This window comes from Macaca mulatta, chromosome 1 (assembly GCF_049350105.2).
Source record: "Macaca mulatta isolate MMU2019108-1 chromosome 1, T2T-MMU8v2.0, whole genome shotgun sequence".
In the NCBI taxonomy this organism is placed as follows: Eukaryota; Metazoa; Chordata; class Mammalia; order Primates; family Cercopithecidae; genus Macaca; species Macaca mulatta.
In genome coordinates this window covers 216435690-216452827 of record NC_133406.1, presented here as the reverse complement: position 1 = coordinate 216452827, position 17138 = coordinate 216435690, and the positions used below count along the sequence as shown (strand labels likewise).

The 17138-nt window shown below is 42.7% G+C and overlaps 1 protein-coding gene across 9 annotated transcripts in view; it reads left to right on the top strand.

Annotated features, from left to right (window-relative positions):
* The window catches only part of RCAN3 (RCAN family member 3), a 43364-nt gene that overhangs the window by 11997 nt on the left and 14229 nt on the right, over positions 1-17138 (top strand). For all 9 annotated transcript variants that reach the window (XM_077969693.1, XM_077969690.1, XM_077969687.1 and 6 more), the window contains exon 2: positions 256-503. In XM_077969693.1, the coding sequence (XP_077825819.1) occupies positions 309-503 (195 nt within the window). In that variant the 5' untranslated portion in view covers positions 256-308. The remainder of the gene's footprint in view (positions 1-255; positions 504-17138) is intronic.

Genomic DNA, 17138 nt, shown 5'->3' with positions numbered 1-17138 from the left:
CTAGAAAACGTTTTGCCTTTTTTTCTTAATAAATCATTGCCAGTGAAATATGTTACATAAAATATGCTAAGCAAATCAAATTAGCGTATCTAGAATTCACTTATGAGGACTGAAATGCTTTGATTTAAATACTGATTTATCTTTCTAAATAAGATTCCTTCATTTGATGAATTGTAGCCTGGAGACATTGATTGATTGGAACATTATTTGGCCTTCAGAGTTTTACCTCTGCGTTTTCTTTTTTTTTTTTAACAGTGGGTGCCTGATCCTAGGACTATACAGACGGAAAAGGCCCACTTTGGGGGATAATGCTGAGAGACACTATGAAATCTTGGAATGATAGCCAGTCAGATCTGTGTAGCACTGACCAAGAAGAGGAAGAAGAGATGATTTTTGGTGAAAATGAAGATGATTTGGATGAGATGATGGATTTAAGTGATCTGCCTACCTCACTTTTTGCTTGCAGCGTCCATGAAGCCGTGTTTGAGGCACAAGAGGAGAAGGTAGGCATCTATCCTCCCTTTGCCTGCATTTGTAGCATGTTGAATGTGTGTGGATTTGGGGAAACAGGACATGACTGGTCCCTGACAAATTAAGTGTAGAAAATGTAAGTCCACTTTTAGGCCAGGCGCATTGGCTCACACCTGTAATCCCAACACTTTGGGGGGCTGAGGCGGGCAGATCACCTGAGGTCAGGAGTTCGAGATGAGCCTGGGCAACATGTAGAAGCCCTGTCTCTACTAAAAATGCAAAACCTAGCCAGGTGTGATGGCGCACACCTGTAATCCCAGCTACTCGCAGGGCTGAGGCAGGAGAATCACTTGAACCTGGGAGGCAGAGGTTGCAGTGAGCCAAGACCATGCCACTGCTCTTAAGCCTGGTGGACAGAGCGAGACTCCATCTCAAAAAAGAAAAGAAAATGTATGTCCACTTATAGATGTTGGCGCAGAATTTTTATTGTATTTTTAGAAGCGTATCAGTCTGCAGCAGATAGCAAATGTTTCAAAACCAGTCCTTCTCCATAGATGCTTTGAGAAGCACTGGCATTTAGTGAACTCTGAGTCAAGTCTTATTGAATCCATTTACTTATTTATTCACTTACTCATTTTCAGAGACTGTAATTAAAGAAAACCTGGAGATCTTTAGCCGGGCTTCCTGTTACTTGGGAGTGCATTCACAAAAGAAGGAATTCAGCTTTTTCCTGGGGCTGATCTACCTAAAACCCGTTAGGACTATTTATGATTTTGTCGTAACAAAATTGTTCACGTTTCTTATATTAGTTTCTACAACTGGGGAAAATGATTGAGCTTATTTTAAAGATTCCTTTAGTTCATTTATTATTTACCTAGAAAGAGAGTTTGTGTGTGTGTGTATGTGTGTGTGTGTGTGTGTATTTTGTTTTTCCCCGTGTGTGTGTGTGTGTGTGTATTTTGTTTTTCCCCCTCATGACCTCACAAAAGGCTATAGGTCTTAGTCCCACAAAAGTAAAATAGCTCTGCCACTGGGATGTGTTTTCCATGTTCTGAGGCTTTTTCTCAAAACGCTATCGCTGGCCCTTTAGTTTTCAGCCAGTGCACCCAAAGTATTTCCCTTCCAGTGACTTTCTTGGAGCAGAACTTCAATACCGTTTAACTCAGGACATACTTGAGTGCCTACAATGTGCCAGGCACTGGTGCCAGTTGCTTCAGGGGATAGAGCGTGAGTCATGCAGCTTCTGTCTCATGGTGTCCAGCCCTGCAGCAAAATCAAGGCCAGGCAGCAGGGATGACAAGTAATTATGATATCAAATGGAATCTTAGTGCCTTTAGAAACACTTGAAAGTGGCCGGGCATGGTCGCTCATGCCTGTAGTCCAAGTACTTTGGGAGGCCAAGGCGGGTGGATCACGAGGTCGGGAGTTCCAGACCAGCCTGACCAACATGCTGAAACCCCGTCTCTACTAAAAATACCAAAATTGGCCGGGCGCGGTGGCTGAAGCCTGTGATCCCAGCACTTTGGGAGGCCGAGACGGGCGGATCACAAGGTCAGGAGATGGAGACCATTCTGGCTAACACGGTGAAACCCCGTCTCTACTAAAAAATACGAAAAACTAGCCGGGCGAGGTGGCGGGCGCCTGTAGTCCCAGCTACTCAGGAGGCTGAGGCAGGAGAATGGCGTAAACCCGGGAGGCGGAGCTTGCAGTGAGCCAAGATCGCGCCACTGCACTCCAGCCTGGGTGACAGAGTGAGACTCCATCTCAAAAAAAAAAAAAAAAAATTACAAAAATTATCTGGGCATGTTGGCAGGTGCTTGTAATCCCAGCTACTCTGGAGGCTGAAACAGGAGAATTGCTTGAACCTGGGAAGCGGAGGTTGCAGTGAGCCAAGATCACGCCACTGCACCCCAGCGTGGGCAACAGAGTGAGACTCAGTCTCAAAGAAAAAAAAAAGAAAGAAAGAAACACTTGAAAGTATAGGGCCAGGCACGGTGGCTCGTGCCTGTAATCCCAGCATTTTGGGAGGCTATAGCGGGCAGATCACTTGAGCCCAGGGGTTCATGACCAGCCTGGGCAATATAGTGAGACCGTATCTCCATAAAATAAAAAAGTAATAATAATTTAAAAAGTGTGTAGAGGTAAGAAAGGAGGAAGGATCACAGCCAGTTGGAATAAAAGATCTCACAGGGAGGTGACATTGGAGAAGGGCTGTGAGAGATGGGTAGGATTTTAGCAGGGAAGGGAAAGGGAATTTTGGCCATAGGGAACAAAATGAGAAAAGAGCTGAATCGGGAGAGTGTGGGCCATTTCGGGAGTAGTGAGCCATTCTGTGTGCTTAGCACATAGCTGATATGTGGCCAGAGTCAGAAAAATCAGGCCAGAAGAGTAAGTATGGGGCTGCCCAGCACAACCCAGAGCTTGCCCTTTTGTGGGAAACCGTTGGAGGTTTTCTGAACGCAGAGCGGCCATCAGAGCTCCATGTCAGGAAGCTGAGCCCGCAGCACGTGGATGGTGGCGCCATGGGAGAAGAGGGCAGAGCAGGGAGCTCTCGGAGTGCACCCACCTGGAGATGACCCACCCGGAAGTGGAGCAGGGGAGGGGCAGCAGTCACCAGCTTTGTGTCTTTCAGGGTTGTTTCATTTACAAACGCTGTTTGCTCTCCCAAGTCCAGTCATAATTTAGACATTTTGAAATCATCCTTTTGAGTTTTCTCATGCTTTCTAAGAGCTCTAAGTTTTTATGTTACAAATAAGTTAACCTTGTTGTTTATTGTTGTAAGAAACCAGATGAATTGCCAATTTATGTTAAAATTATATACGTAGGAATTCTCTCAAGAAACCTCACAGTCTTTTCTATTTCTACCTTTTCTTTTTAACTGTAGCTTGGGAAATTTTTAACCTGCAAAAAGGGTGAGTCCTTGTTGGGTTTCAGTTCAGTTTTTAAACCATTTGGGGATTATATCTAACCTAAATTTATACTGGAAATCTCCCAGCAGAAATTCTAATAACAGCAGTTCAGTGAACTTCCTATAAATTGTATTGAATAACTTTAACAGTAATATCTGAAATGACTAAATATAAAATGTTTATATTATAGTTATCTATAGATCATCAATTGGATATAAAATATGGACAGAATCAAGCCAGGCATGATGGCTTATGCTTGTAATTCCAGCACTTTGGGAGGCCAAGGCAAGAGGATTGCTTGAGGCCAGGAGTTTGAGACCAGCCTGGGCAACATAGTGAGACCCCGTTTCTATTAAAGAAATATTTTTAAAAATATGGGCAGAATCAAATGTTTCCTTTACATTTTTCTTCTACCAGTGTCTTATTTTGTTGTAGTTTCTCCTGAAATCACCTGTTTATTGAGGTTATCTATGAATGTGCAAAAAATAAAACAGTTGCTTTTTTTGGATTGTAGGCAGAATAATCCTGATTGCAATGAAACACTTTAATTTCAAAAAAATAATTTCTGGCTGGGCGCAGTGGCTCACATCCATAGTCCCAGCACTTTGGGAGGCTGAGGCAGGTGGATTGCTTGAACCCAGGAGTTCGAGACCAGCCTGGCCAACATAGCAAGACCCCATCTCTATAAAAAAAATTTTTTTTTCCTAACTTGAAAAAGTTTTTGTCTTCATAAGCTTCTAACTATTGGAGTAAGCTTTTACATTCTTCCAAACAATAGAATAAATAACACAGGTGCTATTATCATGTAAAGGTAAATCTGCTCTAGATTGTTAGGTTTGGCTCTATGTTTTTATCAGTATTTCTTAGTAGTGTTGGGGGGATAATAAATCATAGGAAAATAAACTGTAAGAAAAATAGGTGGAGAAAAGGACTTACCTTTCAATGTGTATTTCTCAGCTATAGGGTTGTTAATTTCATGCCTGTGCTCTGCTAGTCAGTCGCTCCATCAGGAGTGCGGCTGGCTTAGTGCTTCATTTTTCTGTGACAGATTTGGATTTGTCCCAATGTGATTGTATTTGCTTGTTTGTTTTTAACGCCAGTTTTTTTTTTTTTTCTCTGTCTTTTTAAAAAGCGACAGGGTCTTGCTCTGTCACCCAGGCTGGAATGTGGTGGTGTGATCATAGGTCACTGCAGCCTTGACCTCCTGTGCTCAAGCAATCCTCCTTCTTCAGCCTCTTGAGTAGCTGGGACTACAGGCTTGCACCAGCACATTGGCTAAGTTTTCATTTTTGTTTATTTATTTATTATTACTATTTTTGAGATGGAGTCTCACTCTGTCACCCAGGCTGGAGCGCAGTGGTGCAGTCTCAGCTCACTGCAACCTCTGCCTCCCGGATTCAAGTGATCCTCCCACCTCAGCCTCCCAAGTAGCTAGGATTACAGGCATCCACCACCATGCTCGGCTAATTTTTTGTATTTTTAGTGAAGACAGGGTTTCACCTGTTGACCAGGCTGGTCTCAAACTCCTGACCTCAGATGATCTTTCTGCCTTGGTCTCCCAAAATGCTGGGACTACAGGTACATGCCACCACACCCAGCTAATTTCTGTGTTTTTAGTAGAGACAGAGTTTCTCCATGTTGGCCAAGCTGGTCCCAAACTCCCAACTTCAAGTGATCTGCCCATGTCAGCCTCCCAAAGTGCTGATATTACGGGCATGAGCCACTGTGCCCGGCCTGATTTTTTTTTTTTTTTTAAGAGACAAGATCTTGCCATGTTGCCCAGTGTTCTGACACTGAATCCAACAATTCTCAGGTGGGTTCTTACTGGCTCCCCAGCAGATCAAGCCCCAGTTGCCCACAGAGGTGACAAGCTTGAAAACATGACCTGGAAGGACAGAGAATGGGCTTGCCCTCCTTCCCAGTGCCACTGTTCCCAGGCCTCCACTCTTGTCTCATGGGGTCGCTTCCCGAAACAAACAGTGTGTGTGCCTTTGCCTTGCCTTGCCTCTGCTTCTCCAGGGAGCCTAGGTTAGGCACAGGTAAAGCTTCCAAGTTTGGTTGTGGTTATTCCTCTTATGTAAGGTGCTGTCCCAGGCTCTCAAAATAAAAAACGCAAATTTTAGGTTATGCAAAAAGGATAAAGACTAATATAAAAAACACCCATGTGTCCACCCAGTTTAGCAAATGAAATTTTACTAATACAGTTGAATCCCCTGTGTCTCTTCCCAGAGATAACCATCGTCCTGAACTCAGGTTTCCCATTTTCCATGAAATCTGTAAACTTTAATAGGTTTAACCATATGAAATTGCTATGTTTGTTGGTCCAAAGTGCAAATATCAGCATTTATTCTGATTTAGCCTGGTACTCTATGTGTATGTACACACACTTTTTTTTTTTTTTTTTGAGATGAGTCTTACTCTGTTGCCCAGGCTGGAGTACAATGGCGTGATCTCAGCTCACTGCAACCTTCACCTCCTGGGTTCAAACGATTCTTCTACCTCAGGCTCCCAAGTAGCTGGGATTACAGGTGCCTGCCACTGCGCCTGGCTAATTTTTTGTATTTTTAGTGGAGATGGGGCTTCACCATGTTGGCCAGACTGGTCTCGAACTCCTGACCTCAGGTAATCCGCCCACTTCGGCCTCCCAAAGTGCTGGGATTTTAAATTATCTGTATTTGAAGTCGACGTGATTTGTCTCTTTAGAAAGGAATCTATGTAAAAGCTGTTAGAGTGAATAAGTGAGTTTAGGAAGATTGTAGGATATGGGTTCAATGCACAAAATCAACTGTCTTTGTAACAGTAAACATTTGGAAATTGAAATATCTATAGATATTTCAAAAATCCCTAAATATACATACACACATAATATTTATACAAATATGTATACACACACACATATATAAAGGTATGTCAAATCTATATTATTTCAAATATATATATATACACACACACACACACATACACATATTTTTTTTCTTTAGACGGAGTCTCACTCTGTTGCCCAGGCGGGAGTGCAGTGGTGCGATCTCGGCTCACTGCAACCTCTGCCTCCTGGATTCAAGCAAGTCACCGTGCCTGGCCATGAAATATTGTAATATATTTTGAGATAAGCATCTTCAATTACTTTCAACAATATTTGTAGCTTAAGTATACATTAACAAAATATGTATATGATCTGTATGCTGAAAATCGTATGCTAAACTGTATGCTAAAACACTAATGAAATTAATAGAATTTTACATCATTTATAATTTTATATATTGGCCAGGCATGGTGGCACAGGCTTGTAATCCCAGCACTTTGGGAGGCCAAGGTGGGTGGATCACCCTGAGGTCAGGAGTTCGAGACCAGCCTGGCCAACATGGCAAAACCCCATCTGTACTAAAAATTAAAAATACAAAAGTTAGTCGGGCATAGTGGTGCATGCCTATAATCCCAGCTACTTGGGAGGCTGAGGCAGGAGAATCGCTTGAACCTGGGAGGCAGAGGTTGCAGTGAGCCGAGATCACGCCACTGCACTCCAGCCTGAGCGACTGAGAAAAGACAAAAAATAAGGAGTTGGAAGTATTTAGGAAATAATAAAATAAAAAATAAATAAAATTTTATATAAATGGCATAACTGTATAAATTCTTATTTTTTTGCTAAACACTGTATCAGCAAGACTAATCCATGTTGAAATGTGTATTCAGTTTCACTTCTATAGTATCTTATTTTCTAAATATACTACAATTTATTTACCCATTCTCATGTTGATGGGCATTTAGGTTCTTTTTGGTGTGCTGCCATCTCATTCCCGGATGCCGCTTACATTCCGTAGCATCCTGTGTGAGGCTGGGGCGACGCTGCTGGCTTGTGGAGTTACGCTTCTCCAGTCTTAGTGCATATTGTCAGATACTCTCTAAGGCATTTGGAGCTGTTTGCATCTTCCTAGCCATGTGTAAGAGTTCCCATTGCTTCAGAGCATCATCAGACTTTTTATTTCCAGAATTTAAAAATGTTGCCGGTCTAGTAGTTACATTTTTATTACTTTCCAACGTATTTTTCAATGAATTATAGATGAATCCTTCTCAGACTTATAGCCAGTGGAAGACCAGGTTTTTTCCTCTAAACTGTCACTGTCTGATGCTTTTGTAAAATGGAATAAAAATGTCATAGTGATGTAAACTTGCTAAAGCGTTTCTAAACACTTTCTCTCTGTTTCGGTACTGAACCTTCTCGCGGACTGGTAGCAAAGTTCACGGACTAGCTCTGGGTCCTCAGACTACATCACGGTATATGTAACATTTAGGGATTTTGAAATATCTTAAGAGATTTTGAAATGAAAAAGCTCTCTTCATTTACCATCCAGGATATTTGTAGCTTCCATTGTGAATACGTTGCCTCAAACACAAGAATTTAAAAGGATTTCAGATGATTTCTTTGGACATCTAAATTAATAGAAAATTAAGAGTCACTGAACAGTAAGGTTGGCTGTCATGTTCTTGGAGATGACTTGTTTACAGATCCCCTTTCTTGATTTGTGCAGTCAGTAAGTTTTGATGGAGCGTTGTGCTGGCCTCTGTCACAGGTTCTGGGGAGACAGCGGTCAGCAAGATGAAGGATCCTTCATGGAGCATAGGGAGAAAAAGATAGTGAACGTGCCAACAAGCGAATACGTTCAGATAATAACAAGTACCGTGAGAAAATAAAATGGTATGGAGCAAGAGAGAGTGACTTGATGGGTGGTGATTTTGAACTTGAGTGGTCAGGGAAGGCCTATCCAAAGAACTGACATTGGAAGTGAGACCTAAATAACATGAAAGAATTACTTAACTTCCTATCACTTCATTGACATTTATCCTGGTATAATGTAAATAACTTTTTTCTGATGTGTATATATAGTCAAAATGCTTTATAATTTTTTTATCTTGATTCATGGAGGTTCCATATATCAAAGCAAGTGTAAAATATCTTTGAGCTAATGGCCCCTTCCCGTACCTTGAAGCTTTTTGTTTTTCCAGTAAGCTCAATTTCAGCTGCAAACAATCCACTACTCCCCAAATCAAGGTAGACCTCAAGACTCTTAGGTGCTAAGAAATAGCTAGGTTATGGCTGGGCGCAGTGGCTCACGCCTGTAATCCTAGCACTTTGGGAGGCCGAGGCAGGTGGTCACAAGATCAAGAGATCGAGACCATCCTAGCCAGCATGGTGAAACCCCGACTCTACTAAAAATACAAATATTAGCTGGGCGTGGTGGCGTGCACATGTAGTCCCAGATACTTGGGAGGCTGAGGCAGGAAAATAGCTTGAACCCAGGAGGCGGAGGTTGCAGGGAGCTGAGATCGCGCCACTGCACTCCAGCCTGGTGACAGAGCGAGACTCCATCTCAAAAAAAAAAAAAGAAAAGAAAGAAATAGCTAGGTTACCCATGTGTATACGTTCCTGATCTTTCCAAAGCAGAGTGTTCCCATGGGTGGGGACAGAGTAATTCAGAAGTGAGAGAGCTCAGGATAGGCATGTGTGTCACCTCCACACCGCCTAGCACAGAGCCTGGCTTGTGAGCCTTGCTGTTCATGAAATACGTGCTGGAAAAATGACTGGGAAAGTAATCTACGTGTACTGAGACATCAACACGCCCCAACATTTATGTTGAACCCTCATCAATTAGTTTGAATAACCATGTGTTTCCTATTTTTTTATTTCCTTACCTGATTTACATTTTTATTTTTGTAAGTTTTATGCCATATTTAGGACAGTAGAACATGTTCATAATATATGTGTGTGTATAAATAAGTAAATAAGCCAGGCATGATGGTTCACACCTGTCATCCCAGCACTCTGGGAGACCGAGGCAGGAGGATCTATTGAGCCAAGGAATTTGAGGCGGTAGTGAGCTATGATGTCACCACTGTATTCCAGTCTTGGCAACAAAGCGAGATCCCATCCCCCCCAAAAAAGATACTTTTAATGGTTAGGTATACAGAGCACTTTGCTTTTCCTGCATTTCAAAGCATAAGTTGCCCACAATGATGGCTTTCACTCCCCAGTACTTCGATATGTATTTCCTACAAACAGGGGCATTTTCCTAGGAGAAAAAAAACAAAAACCGGGAAATTAACATTGTTACATTTCTCCCTCCTAATCCTCAGATCCCATTCAGGATTTGCCAGTTGTCCCAGTAATGTCCTTTACAGTGAAAATATCCAGTTGTTTCTCACCCATTGCATTTATTTGTCAGGTCTCTTAAGTCCTTTTCAATCTGAAGGAAGCCTGTCTTTCTTCACTGTTCATAGCATCCCATGCTCTTGAAGATTGCAGTCCAGTTACTCTGTAGCATGTCTCTCACTTTGGGTTTGCGTGATGTTTCCTCCGGGTTTGATTCAGTTTGTGCATCTTTGACCAGAACATTGCAGAAGTGACGCTGATCTCTTCCCTTCAGGTCCTGTCCGATGATGTGGTTTCCATTTGTCCCCTTTGGCTCTGAGCCCTTGGCTAAGGTGGTATCTGCCAGACTTCTCCACTGTTGAGTTGCTCTTTTTCTCCTTGTAATTAATTAATATTTTGTGGGAGGTACTTTGAAACTGTTTCCCCATCAAACTTTTAGTATATTCAGTTTATTCATACAGTAAGGTCCATGGTTTCCTATTTTATTCACTGGTTATAATCTGTTACTGTGATTATTTTGATGCTGCAGTTTGTCCGGATTTGGCCAGTGGTTGTCCCTTCAAGGTGGCTTCTGTGTCTTTTTGACATGCACCCATCATTCTTTGAGTACTTCTTTACTTTCTAGCACAAGATATTCCAGAATTATTTGGTACTTTCGCTGCCTCAGCCCTAGCACTTGGGCTCCAACATACAGTGCTGAACTAGGAGTCAGCCATTTTTCCAAGGACCCCTTGGATTGCTTTCAGTGGAGAAGAGTGTATAGAAACTAGGATATGGAAGTTGGCTGTGTCCATTGCTCATGGAGTGTCCCTGTTTCTAGGCCCTTCAGTGGACAGGGCTAGGAAATATGCAGATGCACACGTGTCTACATACATGCACACATATACACGTATCTGCATACGTGCATATACATGTATTTACATTTAACACGTCCAGCTCCACTCCAATACTAAAGAATTTTCTCCCTTCCCCTGTCTGTGACTGTCACTGCCTTTTTCCTGTGTGTACTGGGCTGCCCCTTATACAGGCACCCCCTCACCCTACAGGGCTCCACTACCCGCTGCTGAGTTCCCACACAGCGCCCCATCACCTTCCCACCCTGCCTGGGCTTCCACCTCCGGTCCGACTGCTCCAATGCAAGAATACTCTCCCCCTTACCCTGTGCTAGGCAACCTCTTGCTGGGCATACCATCTTCATCTCTGCTGGGCTCCAATACCCCATGCCAGGCCACTCTCCAAGTGACCACCTGCCCTGCCCCACCCGGACCCCACACCGTGCTGCGGGCTGCTGCAGCTCCCCCACTGCCCAGCTTTGTGCACAGCTACCTTACATGGCTCCATCGACAGCTTCTGGACTGAATGTTCAGGAATAGAAAGGATGCCTTATTCATTATTTTTATTATTATTATTGTTTTGAGACAGGGTCTGGCTCTGTTGCCCAGGCTGGAGTGCAGTAGAGCAATCTCGGCTTACTGCAGCCTCTGCCTCCTGGGCTCAAGTGATCCTCCTACCTCAGCTTCCTGAGTAGCTGGGACCACAGGCACACACCACCAGGCCTATGAACAGGGGCCTCTGGTCCTCCCGAATGGATAACATCCACTCATGTTCCCCTTCTCAGAGGCAGAGCGGGGTTTGATGCTTGTTCATCAAAGCCAATGCTCGCTCACAAAAGTCACAAAGAGATCACCATATGGACACTGTCTCTGATGGGGCCGTCGGAGCATCTGCACCTCGCCCATGTTGTTCTGCTCCTGGCTGTCATGGAACCCAAGGCCAGATGTGGAATTCAAGCTGAACTTGGACTTCCCAAATCCTTCCTACTTCATGGACAGGGAGGACAAGAAAGAGGGAGGGAAGATTCCAGTGGACATCCTAGAGAGCAGTCATCAGTTTTCTCGAGCAGCTGGCATGGATCTGCTACCACACCAACCTTGAAAACGGAGCCCAGAGTGCTTGAACAGCAGCCTGGGCAGCTGAAACACTTTCCCTTGTTCCTGGGCAAATTTGCACGGTTTGTGGGGGGAAGAACGCACCCTGGTTTTTCTTAACTGTGATGTCTTAGATCAAAACTGTATGTTTGAGTCCAGCTCCCTGGATAGGTTTGCAAACCTGAAGTGTTTTGTGGGCTGTTTTTGGGCTTTGGATTAGGTAATTGCCTACTTATAATTTGACTGCCTCTTTGAGATGCCCTTCAATAGCAAAATAGCTAAGTGGGGTTGCAAAGGACAGAAATCTGTGTTTCACAATTCGTGTGCGCGCTCTCTAGATTTGGTCCATCTGCTGTTTCCTTCAGGGGACCTTATAATCTGCTCCTCTGTCTTCTTTGCTTTATTCAGTAAATAACCAAACAACCTCTAGGCTTAAGGGGGAAAAGGCCGATACTGCTGTCATGAGCTGTTAGAAGTTCTCCCATTTGTGGTGTTGAAGATCGCACTTCTCCAATAGAAAAGCCAAATAAAAAGTACTTTTCTTTATTGATGGGCTACAGGGTTTGAGTGTCATCACTTGAGTGCAGTACCTTCACATCTTGAAAGAGTGTGTGTGTGTGTGTGTGTGTGTGTAGACTGTTTCTGTAGAAGCCCTGACAGCTGCCTAATCAGCTTAACTGTTAATGTTGCTGTAATTGGGGGGTAGCTGTGATTGTGGACCTGTTCCTCGGGTGGCAAAGTGCGTTTTCAAGGTGTTTTGAGGCTGGCAACTGGCCACCAAACTGCTTGAAAATGATTTCTACATTGTGCATACATATTCAGTTCAAGCACAGTCATAGATCTTTTCCAACTTAACTACGGAAGAGAGAAATTTTTATTTTTATTTTTTTGTTTTTGTGTTTTAAGTTGGGGTCTCACTCTGTCACCCAGGCTGGAAGCAGTGAACAGTCTTGGCTTACTGCACCTTTGACATCCTGGGCTCAAGCAACCCTCCCACCTCAGCCTCCTGAGTAGCTGGGACTACAGGTGCACACCACCACGAATGGCTAATTTTTTTTTTGGTGGAGATGAGGTCTCATTTTGTTGCTCAAGCTGGTCTCAGACTCCTGGCCTCAAGTAATCCTCCTGCATCGGCCTCCCAAAGTGTTGGGATTACAGGCATAAGCCACCACACCCAGCCAGAGAAGTTTCTATAACCAGAATTACTATTAATAACTAAGGATATGTTGCCCTAATTAAAGATGGAAAATAGTGCCAGCCAAAACCAGCCTTTCTGGGCCCACAGCCAGGTCCATGGCAGACACTCATGAAGCAGGGCTCTGGCATCCAACACCTGTGCTCAGTGATGGTGAGACCCAGGTGCTACCTCTGACCTGGCAGCTGGCTGCTGTAGCCACTTCACCCCATCTTTTTATCTTGTTTCCCCTTATACATTGTTTTTAACTTTGGTAAAACTCTTAGTGAAATGTACAGATCTTCAAAGTGTGCAGTTTGGTGAGTTGACAGTATCTACCCTTGTAACTAACACAGCAATCAAAGTATTTTCATGATCTCATCCTTATGCCAATCCATAATTTGTTCCGATCAATAATGATTAATCATAATGTTGACCACTTTTCTTGTACATGGTTTAAGGAATATTATAGATTTGGAAAAAAATCACAGCCGTTTAAGAATTGATGTTCCAGGGTTGGGCACAGTGTGGCTCATGCCTATAATTCCAGCACTGTGGGAGGCTGAGGCAGGCAGATCACTTGAGGTCAGAAGTTCAAGACCAGTGTGGCCAACATGGTGAAACCTCGTCTCTACTAAAAATACAAAAATTAGCCGGGCGTGGTGGCAGGCACCTGTAGTCCCAGCTACTCAGGAAGCTGAGGCAGGAGAGTTACATGAACCCAGGAGGCAGAGGTTTCAGTGAGCCAAGATTGCACCACTGCACTCCAGCCTGGGTGACAGAGCGAGACCTTGTCTCAAGAAAAAAAGAAAGAATTTATGTTCCAATAAGTCAGAGTATGTGTTTATAAATACAGTAGCCATTAAAACATAAAAACCCATCTTGAATAGCTAGCAGTCCATATTTTCTTGAATTTTAATTCAGTTACAGGTTTCTTTCTGATCTGGAAAAATGATGATGGCAACATAAATAATAAAGGTTGACAAAGGTTTTTGCATTTTTCATATATTCTGCTCCCCTCTAGCACTTCTGACTTTAGGTCCCAGAATTTTACAAGTACTCAGATTATCAAAGGAAAGTTTTAAAATTCACCATGCCTAGCTGTATGTGCTCTTTTTTCTGTTCAGTAAAGTCCATCTCCCTGGCTGTTTTAGTCAGTGATGATTGAGGAGAACCAAAAGCACTTTGCCTACCCCCAGACAGAAATGGAGGCCTTGCCTTTGATATTACTGGACCTGCAGGCTCGGGACACTGGAGAAATGGAATTTTCTAGATCAGATTTACAGAAAGACATAGAATATAAATCTCTTGCCTTAGGATGCCAAAGATAATTTCACTGCTGAATGAATCAAGCCATTCCTTCTCAAGAGTAAAATCGTTCCTCCTACTCTGTTTGTTTTGTTTTCTTTTGGTTTTTTTTTTTTTTTTTTTTTTTTTGAGACAGGGTCTCGCTCTGTCACCCAGGCTGGAGTGTGGTGGCACAATCATGGCTCTCTGCAGCCTCCGCCTCCCAGGTTCAAGCAATTCTCATGCCTCAGCCTCCCATCCTCCTACTCTCTAATGTTTACTAGAAGTGGTGGACTCCTCATTTTTTTTCAGTCCAAAGCAAAGGGGTGTGGCAAAATCATGTTCCCAGTTTGTCCTTCAGTGAAACAGCTAAACCTTGCCTTCTCCGAGTTGGGATAGGGCAACAGAGTGGAGCCATGGTGGTTCCAGAAAGGTCAGGAAATACACACTTGGCTGCCATCCTCATCTGTTGCTCCTTGAAACTGACCTTCCTGTATGGCCTTTTCCACTTTTCTCCTTTACTGATGCCTGTTATCCAGCTGTCAAGCACTCTTTCTTAAGTCCCCAAGAAGGTTGTTGGTTACATGTTGTTCTTAGCTATTTTAGGTACAAGGTATGTGCTGTCATTGTGATGGCTAATTGCACAGGTGGTCTTAGCATACGAAGACAGCTTCTGGTCTATATTTTGTGGAAAACCTACATACATCATAGGAAAAAGCCTCAGGCATTGGTTTTTAGGTTGCATTATTTGTGTTGTGCCTGTAGACCTTACGCTGCCAGAGGGGGATAGTAAGTGACTACAGAAAAAGTAAAGTGGTTAATGATGATTTTTATTTTAATGGAATCCACATTATCTTTTCTCAAATAAATGTGCAGCCATCACCCAACAGGATGATGTTAATGTTACATCATTAGAGAATTCAGAAATTTATAAAAGTGAGCTATTTCTGAAACAATTCTAAGGAGAAAAATAGTCATTTGGTTTTTGAATGAACAGCTGCAGATCCTTCATGTTTATCACAAGTCGTTTTCAGTCCATTTTCATAGATTATGTCCTTTCCCTGCTGTCTGCAATCTTCTAAATCCCTTTCGTGCTAATGTCGGGCTATCAGGGGCAGCATCAGAAATCTACATAGGGATGTCTGTGGACTCACAGAAGGGCAAAGCTACCAGCTGAGGGCTCGTAACCTTTTTTCTCAAATAGGAAACTGATGGTTTTGCCTCCAAGTTAATTCTTCATGCTTTTAAAGCACCTCACAGCTAGAATTCACATATTTCATAACCATATTTATGCTACTTCAAGGGAAAATGGGTGTGAAGGAGAGAGAAAGAACACAAAATTCAGAAAAAGCTTGCTAATCAGTTCTTGCATGGCTTCATTTTTGTGTAATTCTTTTTTTTAGAGAGAGAGAGAGACAGGGTCTCACTCTGTTGCCCAGGCTGGAGTACAGTGGTGCGATTGTGGCTCACTGCAGCCTCAACTCCTGGGTTCAAACAATCTTCCCACCTTAGCCAACTGAGTAGATAAGGCTACAAGCGTGTGCCACTATGCCTGGCTAATTATTTAATTTGTTTGTAGAGATGGGGTCTTGCAGTGTTGCCCAGGCTGGTCTCAAGTTCCTGACATCCCAAAGTGCTGGGATTACAAGAATGAGCCACTGTGCCTGGCCATTTTGTTATTATTCTTAGTCCTATCACAGGTATTGGATTTTGGTGGAGAGAAAGAGAGAGCACGCGCCAGCCATATGACCCATTGCTGTCATCTGCATGTTACATTCAGTTACAGTGTATTTCTGGAATTTGAAGAAAAGAAGTATCTTGAAGGGAGAAAGGAAGAAGGATATGATTATCAAGTAGCTGTTTGCAAGATAGCTTCTGTCATACAATGCATTGGTACTAGGAAAAATTCATTGCTGTGGAGGACTAGGGATAATACATGGTCCTTTTACCTTGGGCAAGGAAAATGTTTAATGTATAGAATTAACAAAGTACTAATATTTTATAAGCTGTTCTTAATTAGTTCTTAATTTCCATTGTGTTCAGTGTTAATATTTCTTGACTATATCACATGGGAATTTTAATATTTTCTTAATGTTTAAAATACATTTAAAATAAACTAATACCAAGAACCAAATGGGTTGTGATTTTGCAAAATCTCAATTCTTATTCTCTTTAAAAGCGACAAAGCTAACCACCTTTAAAATGGATGCTGAAGAAACTTTGAAATGTATCCAGAAGCAATAATAATTATCAGTATTTAATATATTTACCTATTCACCTTCCCTTTTAAGAACTGATATGCTACTTTAAAATCCTTTCTAAAGCTATATAATATTTTATTATTTATCTATATTACTTTTTTTTGAGACAGTCTTGCTCTCTTACTCAAGATGGAGTACACTGGCATAATTTTGCCTCCCAGGCTAAAGCAATTCTCATGTCTCAGCCTCCTGAGTAACTAGGACTACAGGTGTGTAATTTTGTATTTTTAGTAGAGATGGGGTTTCACCACATTGGCCAGGCTGGTCTCAAACTCCTTGCCTCAAGTTGATCTGCCCGCTTCAGCCTCCCAAAGTGTTAGGAATACAGGCATGAGCCACCGCGCATGGCTTTCTGTATTACTTTAGTATATGGAAATACTGTAGTAAATAAGAATAGGATTGATCTTGTTTTGTTTGTTTTTTGAGAAGAAGTCTCACTCTGTTACCCAGGCTGGAGTGCAGTGGTGCAATCTTGGCTCACTGCAACCTCCACCTCCTGGGTTCAAGGGATTCTCCTATCTCAGCCTCCTGAGTAGCTGGGACTACAGGTGCGCACCACCACATCCAGCTAATTTTTGTATTTTTAGTAGAGACGGGGTTTCACCATATTGGTCAGGCTGGTCTTGAACTCCTGACCTTAGGTGATCCACCTGCCTTGGCCTCCCAAAATGCTGGGCTTACAGGCGTGAGCCACTTCGCCTGGCCCAAGAATAGGATTGATCTTAAAACTGCCCCCTGCTGGAAGCAGCTTGCAGTCCACTGAAAAGCCAGGCTGAGTAGAAAGTCCGGCATAATTTATTTTTTTAAATGAATCAACAAAAAATACATAGTCTTTAGGATAAATGATGTTTCCTCAAGAATGAAGGATATTTGAACACAAAGAATAAATATCAGAGGACAAATTATTTTATATTTTATCCAGTTGGAGAAATAGTGCAAAGTGGCAGGTAAATGTTCACATTG